The sequence below is a fragment of the Pteropus medius genome, unplaced genomic scaffold (genome assembly GCF_902729225.1).
Source record: "Pteropus medius unplaced genomic scaffold, Ma_sr-lr_union100, whole genome shotgun sequence".
NCBI lineage: Eukaryota > Metazoa > Chordata > Mammalia > Chiroptera > Pteropodidae > Pteropus > Pteropus medius.
This window is the reverse complement of record NW_024347862.1, coordinates 3,966,412-3,983,513: the sequence shown is the minus strand read 5'-3', so window position 1 is coordinate 3,983,513 and position 17,102 is coordinate 3,966,412. Positions and strand designations below refer to the sequence as shown.

Sequence of the window (17,102 nt, the reverse complement as noted above, 5' to 3'; positions counted from 1 at the left end):
CCCATGGTTTTATTTTTAACCTATCTGTGTGTTTATATTTAAAAAGGTTATTTTAGATTGGCTATCATTGGGTCACGCTTTTCATCCACTGTGACAATCATCTACTGTGCCTTTTTATTAGAATGTTTAGACAGTTCAGATAATTACAATAAATATAATTATCAATATGGATGGCTTTCTGCCATTTTGCTATTTATTTTCTATTTGTCCCATCTGATTTTTGTTCCATTTGTCCCTCTGTTGCCTATTTTTGGATTGACTTTTTAGTATCTCATGTTATCTCTTTTGGCTTAATAACTGCATTTTTTATGCATGTGTGCATGCATGTGTGTGTGTGTGTATTTTAAGTGCTTGCTTTGGGTATACAATAAGCACTTGTAACAGTCTGTCTTCAGATAATATTCTATAATTGTAGATAATGTAAGAACCTTAAAACAGTATACTTTGTCTCTCCTCTTCTTTGTACTATTATAGTCATCCATTTTATTTCTACATGTTGTAAACCCCACAATTCATTGTCAATATTTGTCTTTGAATTATCTTTTAAAGGATTTTTTAAAAAACAAAAACACATTGTTTATATTTAAAAGATTTTTATCTCATATTATTTTCCTTCAGCCTTAAGAACTTTCTTTGACATTTCTGTGGTGCAGGTCAGGTGGCTATCAACTGTCTTAGATTTTGACTGTACGAAGGTGTCTTTATTATACCTTCAAGAATGTTTTTGCTGAATATAGAATTCTAGGTTGACAGGTGTTTTTTTTTAAGGTGTTATTTCATTATCTTCTAGTTTACATTGGTTTCTACTGAGAAATCTGCATGATTCTTATTCTTCTGTTTTTCCTTTTTTTTTCTTTTTTGGTCTGGCTACTTTGAGGATTTTCTCTTCAGCAATTTGATTTAATTATCTATGCTTTGGTGTGATTTCCTTTGTGTTTATCATGGTTGTGTTCATTGAGTTTCTGAGGTCTGTGGATTCAGTAGTTTTTAACAAATTTGGAGTTTTTTCACTTCCTAGTTCTTCAGATATTTTCTTCCTTCCCTTTTTTCTGGGACACCAATTACTCCTGTTAGACTGCTTAATATTTTCCCACAGATCACTGAGTCTTTATTAATATTTTTGTTTGTTTCTGTGCTTCCGCTATTTCTTCAAGTTCATTTACCTTTGTTTCTGTAATTTCTAATCCAAAGTTAAGCCCATCCAGTGATTTTTCTTTTTCAGATGAAGAAGATCTATTTGATTCTTAAAAAAAAAAATTTTTTTTTTTGTTTGCTCCAATTTACTTTTAATTCTTGAGCTTATTTATAACGTCTGCCCTAAGGTTCTTATCTGCTCATCTCATTACTTCTGTTGTTTCTTAGGCTGTTTCTATTGACTGATTCTTCTTCTCACGATGGGCACATTTTCCCGCTTCTTAGCATGCCTAATACTTTTTTTATTGAATGCTGGACGTTTGAGTGTTAAGTCACTGAGTGTCTTGATTTTGTCGTTTTCCTTTAAATAGTGTTTGTGTTTTTATAGCTGTTAGTGAATTAACTTGATCCTTTTGCAGCTTGTTTTAGTGCAGATTTAAAGTAGTTTTACTCTAAAGCTAGTTTCGCCCTGCTATTAAGGTGTGTTTCTTTCCAAGATCTCTACTGAGTTTTCCAGGTGGTTAATAAGGTCTCCCCACTCTGGCTGGCCAGAACTCAATTATGTCTCAGCCCTATGTGAGTTCCAAAGATTATTTATCTTCTAACTTCTTGGAAATTGTTCTTTGCCCACCTTTATGGAGTTTTATCCATGCATGCATAGCTTATAATCGACCCTATGCAGGTTTCTGGAGCTCTTTTTCTATGTAGCTTTGTCTTCTCCAATACTCTGCTCCATAATCAGCTACTCCTCCCTTCCTGACTCTGATTTCTGTATTCTTAACTTAGTAAGACCATCATAATGTGCTTGGGTTCATCATTTTTCTGCTGCTATCCAGAAATTGCTTCAAAACACAAAAACCGGGGCAATTTTAGGGTTTACGTCGTTTCCCTTATCTCAGGGATTTTATTTTTATGCTGCCTCTTGCTCCATGTCTTAAAATGATTATTTATAAATTTTTGTCCAGTTTTATAGTTGTTTATGATAGGAGGACAAATATAAAACCATTTGCTCCCTCATGGCCAAATATAGAAATCTCATTATTTATTTCTGATCAGCACTATCACTCACCTCCTAAGGCTAACGTTGAATGGTACTTTTTTGCAAAAGGATCATTGTTATTCAAAGTTAATGAAAAGCTCATTTTTGCTTTTTAAATTTCTTATCTCTTGTTACAGACATATTTCAAGATAATTAAATCTAACCTGCTTACTCTTTATTCTTTATGAATAGGTAGTGTGGCCAATCAGATATTCCACCCAGTGATGTTTGACAAATGTATACAAATTCTAAAGAAGAGCTGGCCTCAGGAATCTAACTTGAGTCGGAAAAGAAAGAAAGAGCAGCCTAAGAGTTCTCAGGCAAATTCAAGAGGACGTAGGAAAAGAGGAAAGCCACCCAGGAAAGAGGATATTGAGGTAAGAAGTAAGTGGAATAATAAAACATATCTGTACCAGCATGTGATCTTGATTTAAGAATTAACCTTATATTAAAATATGATTTCAGGCATAATAATTATAACCAAAAGGTCTTAAAGTATTATCAGCTCTCCAGTAGGATAAGTTGCCTCTTGGGCTTCGTATACTACTGAGAGAATGTTTCTGCCTTGCCATCTATCCAAACTTCCCATCATCTCTCCCCAGCTTTGTTCCCAGGTGTGCTTGACAACGTGCTAACAGGTATATTTGCCACATTATCTTATTGTCATTAGAGAGGGTAGTTGAAGAGTTCTGAGGACTCAGGTTCATAAGAATATAAGAGTAACATTAGTTCCAGATTCTTGTGTGACTAGGTAGGATGGTAGAGGTTCATGATGTAAAAACTTCTGAGAAATAAGAATTCTCATTGACATAAAAATACAGAGCTAGAAACTTGTAGTAGTGAGCTAGTCCAATGATTTATCGTTGTGCCCATGGAGACCTAGAGCAGTCACGGGACCTGGTCAGGGTCACGTCACCTCAGCAACCCCTTGGTCTTTCACTGGAGTTGATTTGAGTAAATCGAAAACCGTGGGACAAAGTGTTAGGCATTATTATATAGTCACTTATACATTTCTTCATAATCTAGATGGATGAAATTATAGAAGAACAAGAAGATGAAGAGAATATTTGTTTTTCTGCCTGGGACCTTTCTCAAATTCGAAATGCCATCTTTCACCTTTTGAAGAATTTTTTAAGGCTTCTGTCCAAGTTTTCCCTGAAAGAAAAGCCACAGTGCATACAGAATTGTATAGAGGTAAGTAAAAATTCCAAGAAGAACCTCAGAGAGCACAGACGATGGCTAATACTTAATGAGTAGGAAAAATCAGGCCTGTTCTTGGTATCTGTTTTTCAGGTGTTTGTGACATTAACTAATTTTGAACCAGTTCTTCATGAATTCCATGTTACACAAGCCAGGTGAGCCATTAAATCTTTCAATGCTGAAATTTAAATATAGTATAATAAATTTTGCTCCAGCAGAAGTAGAAATGTCATTTTATCTTAATTGGCACACAAGTAGAATTTATCCATTTAATTATGGCTTGTAGGGTTAAGGGAATATGTCGAGTAAAATCATATCCATTAACTAATTTTTGGCCTTTTTTTTTTTTTTTTAGAAATCTTAACCAAGCAAAATACATACCAGAACTGGCCTATCATGGATTATATTTGCTGTGCTCCCCAATTCATGGAGAGGGAAACAAGGTAAAGGAGTTAAGGATCTAATTTAGTTATTAGTTGAATTGAAAACATGCAAATCATATAATGGAAAAACATTAGAAGCATTCGATGTAATGCCATTTTAATTTACTAGGCTATTTTCATGACCTTATGTATCATTTGTATAAGAAAAAGCATCACCATTTCTATTTGTTGCCTACTTTTCATAACTAAACTTACATCCAAATACTTAGTAGCCAAAGCAAATTACTGTTAGGTTTCATACATTAAAAATGATTCTGGTATGAATTAGATAAGAACAGATAAGCTACTGAACAGTGTTACTTTTATAGAAATATTCACAAATTATTCTAAAAAGAAGAGACAGAATTTTCAAGTTTCCCTTGGCATGCATGTATGTGTGCTTCAGTAATTCTATTAGTATTTGTATTATTTTAGTTGTTAATTCTATAGAAATGTTACTAGTTGTCATTCCTGTTACCATTCATATATGGATTTTGCCCCTCAAGTAACTTTAACAATATCACTACTCTAAACATTGGAGTGAGGGTTATTCAAGCATTATGGTGTTACTAAACTTAGATGTCATTTATAAAACAAGATTTTGCAAAAAATGCGATCGACCAAGATCATGTGGCTTTTAGTGGCTGCATACTCTTAATTTCCAGGGGCAGTGACACGGTAGTTAAGAAGATAGATTTGGAGTACTTGGGGTAATGCACATTTGTGTTCAAATTCTGGTTCCAATTCAGGTTCCACTGCTTACTATCTATGCATCCTTGTGTGAGTTACTCAACCTTGCAAAAGCCGCAGTTTCCTCATCAGATAAGAGGCTTACCTTCCTCAGGGATTTGTCAGGAGGATTAAATGAAAGAATGCCTGTTTAATGCTCAACACAATGCCTGTTGTTTAGAAAACAGTCTCTATTTTATAACGTATTATGTTGTCATTTCTATGTGCTTGAAATATGGATGTAATATAATTTACAGAAATGCTTTTAATTTCCATGCCCTTTTTAACATTTTCAAAGACAAGATAGATGGAAAAATTTATCCTTTTAGGTCTACTGTGTCTCTAAAGATGTAGTGTGTTTTAATTGTGGAATATTGACTTGATGTTAGACAATGTTGGTTTTAGCTAGACCTTTAATTACTTGACTTTGGACAACTCATCTTTGGAGTCTCTTTTATTATGTATAAACAAGAAGTATTAATATTATGTATAAAATGGAAATGCCTTGCTTACCTCATTGAGTTGTGAGGTTTAAGATTAAATATAGTAAAATCTAGTAATATATACGAATGTGCTTAATGAAATACCTGCCACATATTTGGTTTTTTGTAAATGTTTTATGTACTGGATGAAAGAATGAATGAATTAGCTGAGTAAATTATATGAGATGATATATTGGAAGGTGCTTTGTAAACTTCAGGTAAAATACATGCATGAAGTATTATTTTTCTTCCCCTTTTTTAATGAGAGTATCAGTAGCATTCTTTGCCATTTATAAGTGACCGCTGACTCTTTTTGCCCTAATTTCTGGGCTACAGTATGAGAGAATAGAAAGAGAAACTAGATGATATTCCTATCGTTATCTATAAGCAGTGTTTTCACAGTTTACCTTGTGTACTTATCAAATACCTGGTCGTTTTCTAAGAAACGCATCCCTAGTTTCAGCCCCAAACTATGTCAACCTGACTTAATCTTCAGACAGCTTGAAATGGTTTACTGTGGTCTTTGAAGATTCTTTGTTATGCCTTAAACTGAATTTTCTTTTCTAGGTTATCGGTTGTGTTTTCCATCAATTGCTAAATGTAATATTAATGTTAGAAGTAAGTGAAGGATCTCATCGTGCCCCCCTTGCTATTACTTCTCCAGTCATCAATAGGAGAAACCAGGCAGTCCACTTTATCAGGTGAAGCAACACAACTTGGATTTTTACTCTGTCACTTTCCCTTAGTCTTCTGGGCCCTGTGCTAACCAAGATTTCTGACACCTGTAGAAACTTAACAAATTTCTGGCCCGTTTGTGTTTTGGGGGGTCAAAATAAAGCACTTCATAGCTCATCTGGTTCATGTGGCCTGAGTGTCTGCATTGGGGCCTTATTGAAGGGATAAGGAATCTATAGTTAATGGGCCAGCATTGGCCTCCAGCCTGATTTCCTCCAGCCTGTAAGGTCAGCCTCTGGGTAATGACAGTTGTTTCTCTGTTTTATCATTGTCCTCTGCTTCAGTGTTCACTACTCCAACAACTCTGCCTCCTCCTGTTCTTTTTTTTATTTCTCTCTTCTCTGAGTCGCTTTCCGTTTGTTTCTTGCTACTTTTTCCTTATTTATTCTTACTTTTCTATTCCCTTCCTCCCACAGAAATTACTTCCTTGAGGAAAGAATTAAGTCGATTTTTACTTCTTTAGCAATAATCAGTAGAGTAATTTTTCCCTTATGAGTCACTTAGCTTCACCTAAAAAGCTCCATCTTTTAGCTTTATTGGGAAAGACATTTGCTGTCATTGGCTTTTTTTCTCCCCGCCCCCCTCTTTATTGAATATTTGGCATGCAATGTGGAGGTGGTGGAAAAAAAGTGGTCAGTATGTATATGAGAGTATGTACATGCTTGCAGTTATACACAGTATGTAGTAGGTTGGACATTTGAAGGTGGTGGAATCCAGGTATAGACTGTCCTCTGATCATTGAGCAAATGTCTCTTGCTAAGGATTTTTTTAAAACATTAAATAACTAAAATGTTTTAAGTGGAAACACTCACTTTAGTTTTTCATCAGAGTTCATGATGTCCAGTTGCAGTAGTATTCATATAATGGGACAAATAAACAACACTAAAAATGGGTCAGATCGGCCATTAAAATAATTTCTTCTTGACTTAAAGTTTGGCAAGGTACTATTGCAAATGCATCGAAGTAGTACCCTTTCACTGAGCTACCATGAGGTGTTACTGTGTCTTAGTCTTTTATTTACCCCAAAATGATATATTTTAGAGTCTTAATATGAAATTTAGTGAGTAGTCAAAAGAATCATGTGAAGATTACACATTTGCTTCTCCCTGGCTGTAGCTGTCTTCTTGGCAATAGCTCTCTGAAACTACACACGGGAAGTGCAGAATAGTTTTCTGATATGACACTTTATGTCTTTATTCACTGAAATAATGCTTGCAACGTGGGAGTAGATTGTTTTTAATATTCGGGATTTCTAAAACATAAGTATAGTGGCTTTTGAGAAGAGTCAAGGAAAATGACTTTTATTGTAATTATAGGTGTATTATAAACAGTGGATGTGCTTTTCTTTTTTAATAGCTCTCTTGTGGATGAGCTAAAGGAAAATATATTTCCAGTTCTTCGTATCTTACTCCAACACATCTGTGCCAAGGTACCATTTGCTTTAATAATAACAATAAATAGTAATAAAAGTTCATAATGTACATGATGTACATTATCTACATGAAAGTACATAATGTGTGTATGTCTGTGTGTTTTTGTTCTTGGGAATGAGTCTGTATCATTACCAAACACAGTTTTATTTAATATATTCCCTAGATGTTTCCCTACCCAGTATTTTTTTGGGAATAAAAAACCTTTTCACTCTGGAATTCTCAAATAGATAAAGAAATAGAGAGAATAGGATGATGAGACCCATCTTCAACAATTTTGTGTCACTTATACCCCTAAAAGGTATAATTCCTCTAATACTTAAGCACACTGGATTCTTTTTTAAAGCAAATTTTATCATATTCTTTTATATATAAATATTGATATGTATCTCTAAAGGATAAGAACTCTTTAAAAACATCACCACAAAATATTAACACATCTAAAAAACATAGTAATTCCTTAATATCACCCAATACCCACTTCATGTTCAAATTTCAATGATTATCTCTTAAATTTTTATAATAGTTTGGACAGATGATTCTTAATTAGAACTCTACGGATCCTAGGGGCCAATAAACTTTCTGCAATTATAGGCTAAATTTGTATTTCTGAGGAGAGGGCTTATAAATTTCTTACAGGTTAGTTTCCAGATGGGTCTAAAACCTAAAATTTGTTAGTTATTTCTATAACACTAAAGATCACTGAACTAGTTATAGTTACATTCACTAATTTTCTGTTTATATTACAGCATGTTTCAGTTGTCCAGGTGGAAATTGGCTCTATAGCTTCTCACCTTCTGTGTTTCAGGTGGTAGATAAATCAGAGTATCGGACTTATGCAGCTCAGTCTCTGGTCCACCTGCTCAGCAAACTTCCTTGTGGGGAATATGCTATGTTCATTGCCTGGCTTTACAAATATTCACGAAGTTCCAAGGTAGGAGATACATGTGCATAAAATCTTTGTTCCTTGTTCTGCAACCTTCTAATGACAGCCAGATATGAATACATATGGGACCCTTTGTTTTTTATTCCTGTCTGATGGAGATTCTTGTCATTTTGCTTTACCAGATACCACACAGGGTTTTTACTCTTGATGTTGCCTTAGCTCTGTTGGAAATGCCAGAAAGAGAGGCGGATAACACTGTCTCTTTGGATCATCAGAAATTCTTAAAGCATAAGTTCTTGGTACAGGACATTATGTTTGACCGTTGTTTAGACAAGGCACCAACTGTCCGCAGCAAGGCATTGTCCAGTTTTGCACATTGCCTGGAGTTGTCTGTTACCGCCTCATCAGAGAGCATACTGGAATTTCTGATTAACAGTAAGTGTAGTGGCTGTCGAGTAATGGGCCTGTTCTTATGCTTGTCAAGCAATTGGACTATAGGGAATCATTCTTTGTTGTGACAAAAATAATAGTGATATGATGTACTTTTACCCTCATAAACTTATTTCAGTATGTTTTATTGTTGAATAAGTTTTTAGACAAACAAGATACATTTCAGAGGCCTTTTTAAGTATTTCACACATTCATGTTTTAGAGGTGAGATTGTTGGCTGCCTTCACTATTACTTTGCATTGCTGTGTATTGGCCGTGTTGAGCCTGATACCCAACAATGCATTTCAAATACAATTTCAAATGCATGCCCAAGGAGAACATTATTAATTGTCAGCAGTTTAGAACCTATCTTCCCTTTAGGCCAAATTATCTTGATTTTTCTTCCTCTGAATATTTACTCAGGTATATGATATTATGACTTTTTTCCCCTCTTATCTATCTGTTTATTTTTAGATTCTACAATTTCGGGAATAGAGAGCCACTCTGGTACTTCACTGAGAAATTCATCAGGTAGTAGGTCAATATATTTTTAATATTGAGTAATTGCCTTTTTTTTTTTTTAAGGATTTGCCAGATATTTGAAATGTTTTTCTGTCTCCATATTTACCTATTTTAATATAGCACTTTTTCTTCATCGAAGAAATTGGACTTTATTTCAGTAGTTATGTGATGACTTAAATGTTTAATATGCCATGCTTATATTACTAAAAGGTGTAACAAATTTTTACCTTAATGACTGAGCCTTTTTTATTTATTATTTTTAAGCCTTTTCCTGTCAGAAGCAGACACTTAATCCTTCAGGAGGCTCAGGGTTGATCAATACAGACAGCGGTGGTGACACAGTTGGATCTAGGGGTATGTCAGATTTTATCGCAATCAGATGAGTAATAACTATTGGGTTTCAGACAACCGTAAGTAGAGTCTAAAAAACTGGGATTTTTTTTCTGAATAATTGACCCTTAAGCGTTGGAACAACTCTTTTTTTCCTTAAAAGCGGAGTAATTTCTATTATATCTTTAATTGATGTCCTTGCACTATTCTATATTTCATCTTAAGATAAAGAATAAGCTACATACCATTTATCGTATACTGAACCCTAGTATTTCTGTAACACTTATATGAGAATATTAGCAAATATTTCATTTCCTTATTAAAGTCATTTGTTGTGAACTCTTGGAATTACCAACCAATAAAGCACCAGTTACGACGGAAAGTGCAGTAGAGATTAATTTTATATTTGGAGAAAAGTCATCACAAAATGCGGGGAATTGATGAGCAAATACTATGGTACCCAATCTTGTTCTTATTTTTCATTCTCATTACTTTTTCCACCATGTCATATTAGAAATTAGAGGTAGTCTGAATTCTTGTGCAATTCTATTACTAAATAGCTGCAAAACCTAAGACATGGAAGTCAACAAACTCCCTAATTGTCACTGTCTAATCCTAACACCTTTCCTATCTTTCACAGAGAGCTGTTGTCAGAGTCTGTAGGATTAATGTTTAGATAAGTGATCTTAAAAGATGGATAAATAGATAAGAGAGGAAAAAAAGAGAATATGTGTATAGAGGATCAATTATATAATTCACTTTATTAGTTTATTCTATAAACTTACCTTGTCCCTCCTAACCTATGTTAGGCATTGTGGATATAGACCTTAATGAAAGATAATTTCGTCTCTTAAGGAGCAGTAGGATGGGCACATATATGTGTATATAGATTGATGTTAATTTTTGTTTCAACATTTGGTAGAATTTGTCAGTAAAGCGTGGGCTTTTGTGCACATTGGAAAGATTTTTGATTACTAATTTAATGTATTTACTTATAGGTGTATTCAGACTTTCTGTTTCTTCTTGAGTCAGTTTCTGTAGTTTATATATTTGTAGAAATTTGTTTCATCTAGGTTACTTAATTTGTTAACAAAAAATTGTTCATAGTGTTCTTTTACAATTTTTTTTTAAATTTCTGTAAGTTTGGTAGTAATGTTCCCTTGTCCATTCATGATTTTAGTAATTTGAATCTTCTCTCTTATTTTCTTAGTCAGTCTAGCTAAAGGTTTTATTAATTTTGTTTTCTTTCAAGGAAGCTACTTTTTAATTTCATCTGTTTTCTCTATTGTTTTCCATTCCCTAATTCATTTTTTAACTTGCTTTCTTGTAGATCAGCAGTTGTCAAAGTGTTTTAGAGTCCCTAAGCCACCTTCAACAGGTCTTTGAAGTTAATACTGTTTTTATAATAATATTAAGACATCATTTACCTTCTGCAACCCGATTTTCTCATAAGTGTAAATTGAAGTTTTCCAGAGATCCCATGAAATAAAATTGTGACAGATTTCAGGCAAAGCAGAAATGAGAATCTAGTTGTCTTTTATTAAGCCAGACATTAAAGAGTTTGCAAAAATGTAAAATGATGCCATTCTTTTCACTAATTTTTTTTGTTTTAGAAAATGTTAAAAACTAATACTGCTTATAGTAACGTCTTTTTAAAAATCAATTATTAAATCTTTTTACAATTCTCAGTTTAAATTTCAATTTAGATTAAAACCTATAAGTCACATTTTAAAAAGATCTTAGGAGTCTTCGCTAATTTTTAATAGCGTAAAGGGGCCTGTAATTGAAAAGTTTTAAAGCTGCTGTTATATATTTGTATTATTTTATTTAGTCTTTAAAAAAATGTATGGTTTAGGTATTCTCATTTGTAGCTAAACAAAATAGAACATCTGAATAATTCATTCAAAATTTTAGACATGGGACCAGGATTTAAAACTGAATTTTTAATATTCCAGGATTTATGCCTTCTTTTAACATTATAACTCTACCTTTTGCATTGTTATGAATATCTAATTATTTGAATGTTCTTCTATTTTTACATCATTTTATACTCTGATTTCTTAGGATTTAAAACAAGCTAATTAGTCAATCCTTTAGATGAGAGTATTTTCCTTGGTATTGTGTGATGAGATGTCAGGTACTGTGTAGTCTTTCTCAGACTAATGACTCTGGGGCATTTCTGTAACAGAAAGATGTGTCATGGCAATGCTGAAAAAGAGGATCAGGGATGAGAAGACCAACGTGAGGAAGTCTGCACTCCAGGTGTGAGTTTTTTCTAGGCATTCTTTAATGTGCTCCTTTTAAGCACTAAAAACTTGGAAATACAAGAGAGTATTTTAAAAACCCTTTAGCCATATTTATTACTTACCTTGTTTTTCACTTAACATTAATTCACCTTGATCCTGTTATATCTAAGTTACACAGATGAACTGAAGGATTATCTATTTTTAAGCTTTCCTTCTGGGTTGCTGGCTTTTAAGAATCACAAATTTATATCTTAAATTTCCTTTTTTAGAGTAGGGATTCTGAGCCTGGGGGCCATGAACAGATTTTGACAGGGTTCATGAAACTCCTGAAATTGTAAATACTTGTTTATAGAAAATGTATGTCAAATTTTCTCAGGAAAGAGGCTTTAGCTTTCCTCAGATTCTAAAGGGTAGAATGTTTCTGGGAGGAGGAATGCTTCCTTGACCTTGAAAATGTTAAGAACCACAAACTTGAAGAAGTATTTTGTCTATAGTTTGTCTTTTTGCATTTATACTATGCATAAGTCATGACTTCATGTTGCATATGCACCTTCTAGGTATTAGTGAGTATTTTGAAGCACTGCAGCATCTCTGGTATGAAAGAAGAGCTGTCAATTCTGCAGGACCAGTGTCGGGACCCTGCAGTATCTGTCCGGAAGCAGGCCTTACAATCTCTCACTGAACTGCTTATGGTGAGGGGCAAGGCATTATGTATGTAATGCATGGTGTTTTACATTAAAAATAATTCAGCATAATCATTACCTGTTCTAAATATTAAGTTGATCATTAGCAACTCTACCAAGTCTACTGTAGGATTATACAGTTTAAGAGAAAAGAAGTATCTTTTAATTACATAAGATAGATTATATTTCTTATTAAATATAATTATGAACTAATGCTAGAGAATGCTAATGGTTCACCTTTCTTGACTGCAGCTCAAATCTCACATAGAAATATGAATTTTAAAATTAATTTGGTTAGGCCAAAGGCCTAGATTAATTTTTATTCATTAAGACCTATATAGATGATATTGCCAAGAGAACAGAACCACTAATCCTAGATATAATTTACTTCTGCCAGATATATGCTTTTGAAGAATTTTTAAAATGTGTTTATTTCTTTGTTTCGTTATAGAAGGCATTAAGTAATGCATATTTTGACTTTCTCTGGCAGAATTTATTCTAATTGCTCCTTGAGATAAATATTTATTTGCTCTTGATCCTGAATTACCAAAAAGTTCTGATTTACTACTAATAATAAAATAATGACTTTATAAGTTTAAAATTTCGATATGCACTAATTTGCAGTAATTGGAAATTGAACTTTGTTTTCTTGTATATTTTGAATTTTTTTTTTCTTTTATAGTCTGCTTGTAATTGTGTGTGTGACTACTTTTACATGTCTCAAAATGTTGATGACAACTTCACTGATTTGTATTTAGACTTCTAATAGCATTGGACTTCTTTATGACTTCACAATTTTAACTCCCAAGGCTCACCCTAGATGTGTCCAGATACAGAAAGCCTGGCTGATGGGGATCATCCCAGTGGTGATGGACTGTGAGAGCACCGTGCAGGAAAAGGCCCTGGAATGCCTTGACCAGCTCCTGTTGCAGAACATTAAACATTACAACAAATTTCATAGTGGAGATGACAGCCAGGTACTAGCTTGGGCACTTCTTGCTCTCCTCAGTACAGAAAGCCAGGAATTGAGGTATGTTAATTATATGACTTGTTTACCTTATAGAAGGGTAGAAGAGTTTTTATTAATGAATTTCTGAATTGATCTTGGAAAATCAGTTTTCTAAATTTCTTGGTATATATGAAGACTCAATTTTGGTCTGTTTTTCTTGACCTAATTCAAATCTCTTAGCATTTTTATGGTGACTGTTTTTTGTGAGGCCTTTGATAACTTTTGCTTTTTTCTGAGTGTTCTCCAGTTATCAATTGATATCTTAATACATATGTAATAGAAAGCATTGATGGTATGTTATATTAATATTACCTTTTCCCAACCAATACTAGTTATTTTGAAAGATAGTATTCTAGTTTTTACAAGTTAAACTTTTTCTAACACTTTATTGGATTGGTAGACTTAATAAAACTGTAGAATTTCTTTTCATTTGATAACCTTACTTGAGCTGTACAGTGAACATTGTAGTGAGGAGTTAGCACCTGTAATGAAACTTTAATCTGTTCTTCAGTAATCTTACAGTTAGTTCGTGTTTGTGCCACTTAGACTGCCTTTTCTTTTTCTCTTTTTTTTTAATTATATAAGAAACTCTTCTCTATTTGTTTACATGTAGTTATGGAGGAATTATCATACAATAGAAAGAATTATAGATTTACTATCATAAAATATTGTTCTGTGGCCCTGGCAAATCACCCTCATTTTAAGAACAGCTTGTTGGATTACATGATCTCTTAAGATCATGTAAGTTTGGTATTAAAACTCTGACGAAAAATGCGTTCATTCATTAAATATTTTCTCATTACTAGCTATATGCTGAAACCCTAGAAGAGAAGAGAATTTAGCCAGCAATAGAATCAGCTACTTTTTTGCTTTTCTTAAGGATATATCACTATGCACGACCTAACATATTAAAGCCTCAGAGTAGTGAAAGGTAGTAGCTATTCTTCACAAAAAAAGCAGGAGAGTCCTGCTAGAGCTCATGAGAAGCCATTGGATGGTTTATTCATTTCTTTTTCTTTTTTTTTTTTTTAACTTTTATATTGAAATATAACATGGATAGAAAAGTATACAAACTATAAGGTCAGTAAATATCAAAAAGAAAATATATGCATGTAACCACCATCCTGGTCAAGAAGTAGAACATTGCCACGTCCAAGAAGTACCTTCACATTCCCTGCCAATCACTGTCTTTCCCTCCTCAAAGGTTTTTCCCTACTGTGATTTCGACACCACATATTAGTTTTCTGTATTCTTTAACTTCATATAAATGACATTATTTGGTATGCATTTTTTGCATGTCCGACTCCTTCCACTCAATGTAATATAAGAGTCATTCAAGTTATTATGTGTAGCTGTATAGCTCATTCCCTTTCATTGCTGCATGTATATGACATTTATGAATAAGCCACGATTCATTTATTCATTCTACTGTTGATAAATAATTGTGTTGTTTCAAGTTTTTTATTATAACATATAATGCTGCTCTGAATATTTCTATACATATCTTTTGGTACATATGTACATGTGTATCTGTTGGGTATTATATCTTGGAACAGTATTGTCAAGTATGTTTTTATTTAATAGGTACTGCCAGAGGCAGAAATGAGAATCTACTTGTCTTCTGTTTAAGCCAGATCTTAAAGAGATTTTCAAAAGTATAAACAATACCATTCTTCTGACCAAGTTATTTTGTTTTGAGATAGTTATTCTTTGTAAAATAATGCATTATTTATGTTAACATATAATTGGCTTATTGTTATTTTTAGGTAAATTAATAGAGAAACATTTTTAAATTTCTCAGTTTTAATTTCTAGCATTGCAAATATTGATAGATATAACCCACATAAACAAAAGAACATCAAGGTGGTCAGTAATATTTAAGAATTTAAAAGGGCCCTTACATGAAAAAGTGTGAGTGCCACTCAATGGGAAAAAAAAAAAAGGATTATTGAGAACAGCAAGGCCTAGTGCAATAGAGTTCTATAAATATTTATAAACAAAATCTTGTGATAAGTTCTTTAATAAATTGGAAGTAACTAGAATATCAAAGTTTCAGGAAGAGAGACTCCACAGAATAGACAACCTTTGAGTTCAATCTTGAAGGTTAATAAGGGGGCAAAAGGAAGAAACGGCCAGTGCAAAGCAATACATAAAGTCGTGTGTACTGTGGAGGAGGCACAGGATTTCAGTATCACTAGGGTAACAGTATTTTTGGACTGTGCATAAAATGAAACTGGAGAGGTAAGCATAGCCCAGATACTGGAGAGTTGTAATATTGCATGCTAAGAAGTTTGGCTTTAGATAGAAAACAGAGTGAGCAGGTGGGGTGAGGAGGCCATTGATGAATTTTACAATAGAGGAGTAATATAGGATTTTATATTTTAGGAAGTATAGTAAATGGGCTTGTGGTTGGTGACCAAGAGACAGAAGTAGAGTCTGAGAAAACAGGCTACCACTCAATGAAGTTAAAGATAATAAGGGCCTGAATCAAGGTGAAGGCAATGGAAGTGGAGAGAATGGGATATATTCAGAGCTATTTCACAAGTGGAAGTGTAGAGTTGGTGAAGATTTGGTTTGAAGGTTGAAGGAAATCTGCACTTCTCTACTCATGTTGCTCACAGTATAGTAGAAAGAGACAAATTCACAATTTTAGTAAAATTTGAGTTATAGGAGCAAAGAGGGAGGGCATGTAGCACTTTGTGGTGTGTGTGCACGTGCGTGCGTGTGTGTGTGCATGTGTGTGTGGTTTAGCTTAGGATGGTTTCCTAGAGATGGTGGCATGGTGGAATACATAACCAGGCAGCCAGGATAGTGAGGGTTTCCAGGTAGGAAACAGCAGTGCAAAGACTTAGAAGCCTGAAGACTCCAAGAATTATAACTAAAATGACTGGTCAGTGGGATTGCCATTGACTGAGGTACAGAAATCAAGAGATAGAGCCAGTTAGGAAATGGAGGGAGGGCTGGAGATGGAAGTCCAGTTATAAATGTGTGCTTATGATGCTTTCTATCAGGTCTGTATGGAGAGCTCTTGGTAGTGAATAAGGTCACCCAGGGTTACATTGTAGATAAGAGAAGAGGACTAAGAATAGAGCTTTTCAAAATCTGCAATTAAAGTGAGTAGAAGAAAAGGAATTAGTGAAGGGAAAAGAGATCAAGTAGGTAGACCAAAGTTTAAGGGCAAAACTAGTGGTCAGTAATGTCTAGTAGAGGTCATGTAAAATGGGGACTGAAGAATGTCCATAGGTTCTGAATTAGGATAGAGGTCAATGGTGCTTTCAAGGGTGATTTTCAGGAGAACCAGGTTAGTATTTGTTGAATCACATTCTGACTTGTTAAGGAATGGCTTGTGATCCACTGCAGGGCTAATTGAGGATCTAGTTGGGAGGCCTTTGGGAGCTGCCAACTGATGTAGAGGAGTATGAGTTGTCAGAGAAAAGCCAAATATGAGATTTCAAAACTGGAAGTTCAGAGGATTTTTTTCCCATTCTGTTGGCTTCCTGTAGTAAACGTCATTTACTATTTTGTGTGATTTTTGTTAATGAACTTTAAAATATTTGTTGATTGCATATATCTTGTTTTTGGACAGTCATCAGATAAAAAGTATGTTGTGAGCTATCTGCAGTAAAACTCTAGATATATACAGTTAGGTTTTTAATCAATAACTAATTTATTAAAACCATACATTTATATGCACATGCTTATTGTAGGTAAATATGTTAATTTTTTATGGTTGCTTTATGCATACTTTGAGAATTTCTTTTTTGTTTTCATTTAATGAGAAAGTCTTGTTAATTCATGTGTAGAGTGTGTGTGTGTGTGTGTGTTT

At 33.8% G+C, this 17,102-nt stretch overlaps 1 protein-coding gene across 2 annotated transcripts in view; it reads left to right on the top strand.

The window, feature by feature from the left end:
* The window catches only part of NCAPD3 (non-SMC condensin II complex subunit D3), a 53,800-nt gene that overhangs the window by 9,194 nt on the left and 27,504 nt on the right, over positions 1–17,102 (top strand). For both annotated transcript variants that reach the window (XM_039878869.1, XM_039878870.1), the window contains 13 exons: positions 2,366–2,550; positions 3,200–3,367; positions 3,467–3,528; positions 3,729–3,816; positions 5,574–5,707; positions 7,098–7,170; positions 7,980–8,105; positions 8,240–8,492; positions 8,961–9,017; positions 9,273–9,362; positions 11,527–11,600; positions 12,142–12,276; positions 13,077–13,297. In XM_039878869.1, coding sequence (XP_039734803.1) covers positions 2,366–2,550; positions 3,200–3,367; positions 3,467–3,528; positions 3,729–3,816; positions 5,574–5,707; positions 7,098–7,170; positions 7,980–8,105; positions 8,240–8,492; positions 8,961–9,017; positions 9,273–9,362; positions 11,527–11,600; positions 12,142–12,276; positions 13,077–13,297 — 1,666 coding nt within the window. The remainder of the gene's footprint in view (positions 1–2,365; positions 2,551–3,199; positions 3,368–3,466; positions 3,529–3,728; positions 3,817–5,573; positions 5,708–7,097; positions 7,171–7,979; positions 8,106–8,239; positions 8,493–8,960; positions 9,018–9,272; positions 9,363–11,526; positions 11,601–12,141; positions 12,277–13,076; positions 13,298–17,102) is intronic.